General features: G+C 47.7%; 1 protein-coding gene across 1 annotated transcript in view; it reads right to left on the reverse strand.

Moving 5' to 3' along the window:
• nos1 (nitric oxide synthase 1 (neuronal)) overlaps positions 1–7,177 on the reverse strand; it is a 34,002-nt gene extending 26,825 nt beyond the window's left edge. Inside the window, exons 1-3 of the mRNA XM_056591671.1 lie at positions 6,423–7,177; positions 3,973–4,093; positions 771–908 (exon numbers count right to left, since the gene is read on the reverse strand). Of these exons, the coding sequence (XP_056447646.1) occupies positions 771–908; positions 3,973–4,093; positions 6,423–7,177 (1,014 nt within the window). The remainder of the gene's footprint in view (positions 1–770; positions 909–3,972; positions 4,094–6,422) is intronic.
• Between the last annotated feature and the right edge of the window lie 788 nt (positions 7,178–7,965).

Consider the following 7,965-nt stretch of genomic DNA (forward strand, 5'->3'; position numbering starts at 1 on the left):
AGGAGGGGGAGAGGTGGAAGATAAAAAGAGAGAGAAGGACCGAGGGAGAATGCATCAATAAAAGCAAAATCCAACAGACCACAGGCGGTGGAAGGAAGCTAATCAGGGCTAGCAGGATAGGAACACAGGAGTGTGAAATGAAAGATAAACATGAGGACAACAATAGAGGAAGGAGGAAATGGATGAGTGACAGGGGGTGTTAAAATAACACTCCGAGGTGAATTGTGGCATCTACCGATTCTCTGGCCATTCATGCCAAGCAGTTTTACTTTTCGGCAGAGAGAGAGAGAGAGAGAGAGAGAGAGAGAGAGAGAGAGAGAGAGAGAGAGAGAGAGAGAGAGAGAGAGAGATGCACAGCTTTTCTGATAAGTTACAAAAGTAATTATGCAGCTGCAGTTCAGTCATTATGGATGTCAATGGATTAGTTTCTGGGGAGCCTTAATATTTGTAGTAATGGAACGCTATGTAATGCACTTGATTAGGGTTAGCACTCCAACATTGTTATTGGTAAATGTGACCTTTGCTCAAGACTATGCGTGTGTTTGGGAGGCCCCTGATGAATGCCCCTGTACCGCAATTTGTACCTACATATATATATACTCCAGAGAGTGAGAAAGAGAAAAAGAAAGAGAGCGAGAGCGAGAGCGAGAGCGAGAGCGAGAGAGAGAGAGAGAGAGAGAGAGAGAGAGAGAGAGAGAGAGAGAGAGAGAGAGAGGGGATTGAGAGAGAGAGGATTGAGAGAGAGAGATATAAATGGATGTACTCCTTACCTCGCTGGCGCTGTGGTGAAGGGTGTCGCTGTAAACGGTGCCACTCTCCCAGTTCTTGGTCTTCATGAAGCGGGGGCATTTGGAGGGGCTGCCGTTCTGGACAGACTTGCTGGGTGAGGTTGTGCCGGGGGCGGGGAGCTGGAGACCGAGAGTACAGACAATCAGCATTGAGACAGCACACAGTCCCCGGTTTGAGAGTGGTACCTTTCAGGCCTGGGTTACTGGGAGTATCTCAAGAGATAAGTTGTCCTACCACTGAGCAGGAATGGTTTAGATTGCTACAATGGGTTGAATGTGGATGTGGGATGGATAGCTGCCTATACGACAAGGTGGAGGTAATGATGTGGTTTACCAGATGAAACATTCTCAAAGGGTTCTGAATTATTCTCGATGCAAACTGCTGGCTAGTGACACAATCCTCACACGCACACACAAACACACACAAAAACAAAAAATGAGAGTAAGCAAGGGCCAGGCCTTCCTCTCATCAGTAGAGTTATTGATTGATGAATGTAGTTTAGGCGCCGTTGTCGGCTTTCATGTGGAAGGTCGCCTGAATGATGATGTTCAGAGGAATCAATCGGTATCCATCCTTATTTCTTTGGGAATCGACCAAAACGTCTAAGAATGTTATGTCTTTGTGTGAGTGTGTGTGAGAAAGGGAGAAAGACAAAGAAAAAGAGAAGAAAAAGAAAGAGAGACAGAGGGAGAGAGTGAGAGATAGAATCCAGCGGTGGTGTGACTAGCATAATTGTCCTGTTCTATCTCCTCTCAGATAATGGAGATGGCGTTGAAAGTTGAAATCGAATTTGATCACACAGGCATTGCATTCTGGCGACTTGCAGAAGTTCCCACGACGCAGAAGTAATATTCTGCAACAGTGGTGTTTGGACGTGACATTGTCATAACGTTACGGCGACAGACGACGGTCCCTTGTTGAACTCCTGAAAGAGAAGGCCTACACTGTTTCATCAACACAGCCTCTACCCCACCACGGCACAAACAAAGGTTGGTGTAGACAGCTGCTGAGAGGAGAGGGGTGTTATTACTTGGAGTTAGCTTAACAAATAACAAACTGGCGGAGGGACTGTTTTTCAAATAGATGGAGAACAGATGCAGATACCGCAAGCCCGTGAGCGAATTAAATCTTTAATTCTGACCTCCTGGTGTGTTTTTGAGTGGGGGAAAAACTCCAAAACACACCAGGAGGTCAGAATTAAAGATATAATTCACTCACGGGCTTGCGGTATCTGCATCTGTTCTCCATCCAACAGTCCTTCCGCCTGCTTTAGATGGAGAGAATCATACGTCTGGACGGGGATTTGGGCATTGTGACGCCTCTGCTGAGCAACAGGCTGATTAAACCCTAAAATATGGGGCTGCTGAGGCCGGAGCCCCAGGCGATGGACGGTCCTTCTTCAAAGTGAGAAACATCAATTGCCAGCATCAGTCATATTGCTAAAAAAAACTCAGTGCTGGCTTCCCACACTTCAGGTAGCACTGTCCCTGACTTTGTCTGTGTGTTTCAGCAGCACCGTATATTGAGCCTTCAAGGTAAGTGTCCGTGGAAAGTTGCTCCTGCATTGACAATGCACCAGGTACCAACATAAAAACAACATGACAGACACACGTACAAGTATATATGACCTGAGACATAAACGCCCGTTCACGCAGACACAAACACACACACACGCACAAAATATATGAACACGTTATTTATGTATACCCCTTCTTCGGGCCATCAGGCAGACACCGACTTGCACACAAGTGAACACCCACACATAAATGTGCACGCACGCACACGCTCCAGAACAGGCCTCCGGGTCTAGATTATTCCCAGAAGGCCACCCTCCTGCAGCTGTGTGCATTCATTAGGGCCCCTCCTCTCCCTCCATCCGGCCCCGCTAGTGAGGGCTTGAGCCGCGTCACAAGTGGGTGGATAACGTGGCTCATGTGCAAATACACCACTAACCCCCTTGGCGAGGGGCACTCCAGCCTGCGACCAGACCCTTAAGCTGGATTTAATATTCTGCTGGCCCGCCCACCAGAAGTATCCGATCAGGGGGACACGCGCCGTCGGGATCTTGTCGTCCCCACGTAGGCTAAACACGGCACCGCCTGCAGAATTTCCTGCCATTTAAGAGGCTGTGACCTTTGTTTTTATCCTCACACGCGGGGGCCGTAGCCTGAACGCTGACATGGCTGTCACGTCTGGTCGCATTAGTGTAGTGTCTTGTCTTTCTTTTGGGAGGGGGGGGTGGGTTTCATTCATGCAGAATGAACCTGTCAACAGTTGGCAAGTCTAGCATATTGCTCCTGTTCATTTAGTCCACTGGTTACCTCGATACAGATGTGCTGCTGGGGGGCGCTCTGGAAGCACAATGGCAGGTACATTCATTCAGTCGTTTGGTCGTTCAGCTGCTGGTAGTCCAGCCACATTTTTATCAAACCTTCCTTCTTGGTATTCTCTTGAACAACTGTTCCTTACGACAACGTTTTTTAAAGCTAAGAAATAGATGACATACCCAACACCTTTCAGTATAATCTACTTGTCTCACAGCTCTTCACTAGGAGTGTGAGCTGGAATCATTTTAACATAGTCACTTCACTGACTAATTTAAAATGGGAGTACATGAAGGACCTCTTCCTCTTGCTTATTAGACCACTGAAGCATAACAGCTCACCTAGAAAAACCGTGTCAGAGTCTCTCCTTTATTTCTTATCCTTCACAACTAAAAGCTGCCAAAAAATCACACAGTCTTGTCGTTTTCTGAGTATAGCCTGGATTTCTATCAGCTTAATTAGCCTAACCCTTTTGAGAAGGTAGGCAAGTTTACTGTTTATCTTAATTATTTTCCCATCGGCTGCATCATTTTCCACTGGTCAATTCTGTGACCATTACTATTCTCAATCTCTTGGGGATATCACCTGCAACAACAATTGTTGGTTTCACTGTGATGCAGCAGATGACATATAGACTCAAACATGGTGACCAGAGAAGACGTTCCCAGTATCCTGTGGTGATGTGAAGCGCTGTTTTGCTCAACTTACGTATGAATACATTTATTTTGACAGCATAGTATTGAATTTTAATACACACAGTTGAAAACACACATACACAAAATGCAAACAAATATTTTGCTGTGTTTGTGTTCAGCAATATAAAAAACACTTTACAAAGTTTGAAGGGTTAATATTCTACCTTGTCAGTTTCAGGGTCATCGGTCGACGTCGGCTTGTGGTCCCTCTTGGACAAATCCTCGGCTGGTTTGCCGTTCCCTGACAACAGCTGCGGGGAAGTATCGTTTCCACCGCAAAGGTCCCTGGAATTCAGACGCACACATCAACACACCGACACACAAACACGCAAACACAAGGCTGCTCATCAGGTGTGGCTTTGGAGTGTCCCGCAATCTGCATCAACTCCATAACCCCACCCCCCACCCCCCAAACCCGTTTGGGGGGTGGGAAGACACACAGTTGGGGTGCACGAATGCCCACACACCCACTACATCAGCTAGACCATTATCAATCTATGCAGTGTAATGCAGTGAATCCTCATAGGCTTGGAGCCTAATTGGCTTAGAATCAGTAACACTTTTAGTACAACGTTTGAGTAATGGCAGTAATTGGATTAACAAAGCGCCGGATAATTATTGCATGGTTTTTTCATTGCCTTAATTTGAGCAGAAATTGTTTTCACCGACATGTTAAACATCTCTGTTGATAATCTCACGCATAATATAGTAATAATTCATTAGTACAGGTAAAAGATTTAGAATGGGCATTGGAATAAGAATGAATGGGAAGGAGTTTCATCCCAAAATACATAACCGGTGACTTGACTACTGCCTTCTGAAACCTCCCTCACCCAGGAATTCCCAGCCTATTCATCCTCTGTTTGGAGACCGATTTTACCATGATAAGAATCACTTCAAACAGCAGCGAATTTGCTGCGATAACATTCAACAGAATGGTTTAAACTCAAGAGCCAATATTGCACCTGCAAGGCTCACAATAAAACACAAATATGTGAGTAGATCATTCCCCGTCAGGTTCTCTGTTTTCATGTCTCTCAAAAGTCAAACAAACCTAAAACAGAAAAACAGCTGTTCTGTGTTCCTTTGATCCATGGTAAGACACAGACTTCCCCTTCTATTGGTTTTGTGTGCTGCTGGCATTCTGGATACACAGTTAGGGTATCACCACCCCCAGAGATAAGCTAGAGAGGAGATAAACACAGAAATAGAGCGAGAGCAAGAGGGGAGAGAGAGTGAGATAGCGAGCGAGAGAGACCGTGAGAGAGAGAGAGAGGGAGGGAGAGAGCGCCTTTGGGTCTCATGGGCGACGTTGTAAAGAAAAGGAGACTATATGGGACGGCTTTTCTCCGGCTGCCACTAATCACATGAGACGCGCATAAATTCGGAGAACTCGTCACCGTGCGAGCCGCGGTTTAGTTCCTTCACTCGCAAACACCCACACACACACGTAACTCCCACCTCCTCCACCTACCGCTCCCACCCCCTCCCCCCTCTCACATCTCTGTCTCTCATACTCCCCCATCTTTCCCATGATCATGTGTCTGTGCTAATTGATAAACCTTAGAGGCATCCCTTCATCCCCCTTCTCCTCCTCCTCGTCCTCCTCCTCCTCTTCTCACTGCATATGTTTATTGCCCCCGCTTGTGAGTACACGTTCATCCCCACGATGGGTAGCCAGGCACAGGGAAGCAGAGCATGTGTGGCCATTATCTGTCATCTTTTCAGATTCATACACAAAGTGACAGCCTGATAAAGCAGCCGTGTGCGTTCAGAAACAAACCATCCACTCTGTTGCATCATTCTATTCCGGGCAGACATCACCACGCCGCCTATTGTGAGGTAATACAGCGATAATAAGAAATAACGGTCCGCTGTTCTGTTTACTATAATGTTTTTCCTAGCATGGCCTTGCTTGAACAATTCAGTCATTTCTTTTGAAATATGTCCGACAAGTGTCTGGAACTGCACAGGGGCCAGACAAATACATTATTTCTTCCACGTTTTCTTGTTCTGAGAGCCAAACGTCATGTTTATTAAGACGGCCTCTAGATTCCAATTAAGATCATTTTCTTGTGGTTGGCGTCTGGAGATGGATGGGAGGATTTATTATACGATCTATATCGAATATGCGTCACTGTGATGCGTGTGTGAGATAGGGGGAGTGCAATTAATCACGCTCATGCATTTCAGAATGCTTCAGAATGGGGCGCAGACTTTGTTTATTCTATTTCGGGCAGGCGTTCAACTATTGCCCAGGGTGAATATCGTATCAGACCTCCTGACCGGACATTTTGATGGACATAGTTGACTCACAATTTAAAAAACCGATTGGCTGCTAAATACGTGCCTTTAAGTTAGACATGTTTAGGCATGTCAACTAGAGAGCAGACATATCTGCTTACCGTTTTTATTTATCAAACACCATTCTCCTGGAAAAACCTTTCTGAATGAACTACAGCCAGGAGCTGTTCCAGAACACGGTTTCCAACGGGCTCCACAACCCACTCGTGGGAGCCCATCTCTGACCCGCTGAGCTCGGGCCTCTGGGTGTGGGGACATAAAAAAAAGGGAATCCCCAGAGGGAAGGGAGCCGGATCACGGAGAGACTCACCGGTCCACTTGTATCTCGGCGTCGCGGCGCTCGGCGGTCCGCTGGCCCTCTCCGTTCAGCTCCCTCTTACTGTTCCTGATGAGCCGCAGCACGGGCTCGATCTCCTTCAGCAGGTCATTGTTCTCCTCCACCCCGTTGTGGAGCAGCGCCCCGCGCAGCCCCTCCCTCATCAGCAGGGGGTCCCCCCGCAGCAGGGGGTCCTGGGCCGCGATCAGCGCCTGCACGCCGCCCCTCTGGAACTTGGAGGGCGTGTTGGCGGGCGAGGACAGGTTCTCTATGGCCCGGAGCTGCACCTCTTTGTGGGCCTGCTGCTGGGCCGCCTGCCCCCCCACGGGGCTGGCCGGGTAGCTGCGCTCGTACGACTTGGACGCCGGGAAGGCGGGCCGGGTGACGCGCACCGTCCGCTGCCGGCCGTCCCCGGACAGGGTGGTCTCCAGGTGGGTGGTGAAGCCCTCTGGGCCGCGCAGGATGAGCACGGCATGGGTCTCGGGCGACACGTTCTTCAGCGTCTCCAGGGCGCGCTCGTAGGACAGGTCCACCAGGGGCTTATTGTTCACCGCCAGGATGATGTCGCCCACCTGGACCAGCCCGCACTCCTCGGCGGCGCCGCCCCGGATCAGGTCCGACACGATGACGGGCGGCTTGGACACTCGCTGCTTCACCAGGAAGCCCAGGCCTCCCATCTTCCTCTTGAACAGGCCCACCGAGATGATGTTGGGCTGCAGCTGGCACACCGTGGTGTCCGACTCCTGCATGCTGCTGTCGGGGTTGGGCTGTGTGTGTGTGTGTGTGTGTGGATCTGTGTGTGTGTGTTGTGTGCGTGTGTCCTCCTTGCTGATTAGTGGGGGGAGGGGCAGGGGTTAAAGAGAGAAGAGTTGTGAGACATGAAGACAAACTTTTTTACAGTATGAAGATAGAATCAACCTAAAATCGACCAAAGATACCGCGATTTGAGCTCTGAGTAATGACCACGTTTTCAGAAAGGGTAGATCGAGCCAGCTCTTTAGGGTTGTTTGGTTACATTTTAAACTCTCTGCCGTGAAAAGTGTTCATGTCAGATTGTTATGACCTTTAATAAATTATTCATATCACAGAATCCTATCATAAACATGAATTAGTTAACATACTCATGCAATAAATAATAAGTAAGTATGTAGCAATTTGAGAGTCATTTGGATATCCTCATGGCATTTCACCTTCAACTCCACTCTTGATAATCTGTGTTACTTTTATGCAAAAATAACTAATTCCTGATTTAAATAGCTTTCATGATTCAGAGGGAAAATGATTCACAATGAAATATTCTGAAAGGACGAGTTGGCGAGACCTTCCTGACTTGCGTCCGCACAAAAGCTTTCCAGTCTCGCATAAATATTCAAAACATACACAATAAGAAAAGCATTTGAATAGGGTTCTTCCTCTTGTTTTTTTGTGAGGTATATAAAAGGAAGGTGGTGACGTGGGCGTACAACTTTGCGTATGGTGGTTGTCGCCTATAATGCAACACACAAGTATTTTGCAGACTCCAATCTATTCAGTACAG

The sequence above is a fragment of the Gadus chalcogrammus genome, chromosome 6 (assembly GCF_026213295.1).
Source record: "Gadus chalcogrammus isolate NIFS_2021 chromosome 6, NIFS_Gcha_1.0, whole genome shotgun sequence".
Taxonomy (NCBI): domain Eukaryota; kingdom Metazoa; phylum Chordata; class Actinopteri; order Gadiformes; family Gadidae; genus Gadus; species Gadus chalcogrammus.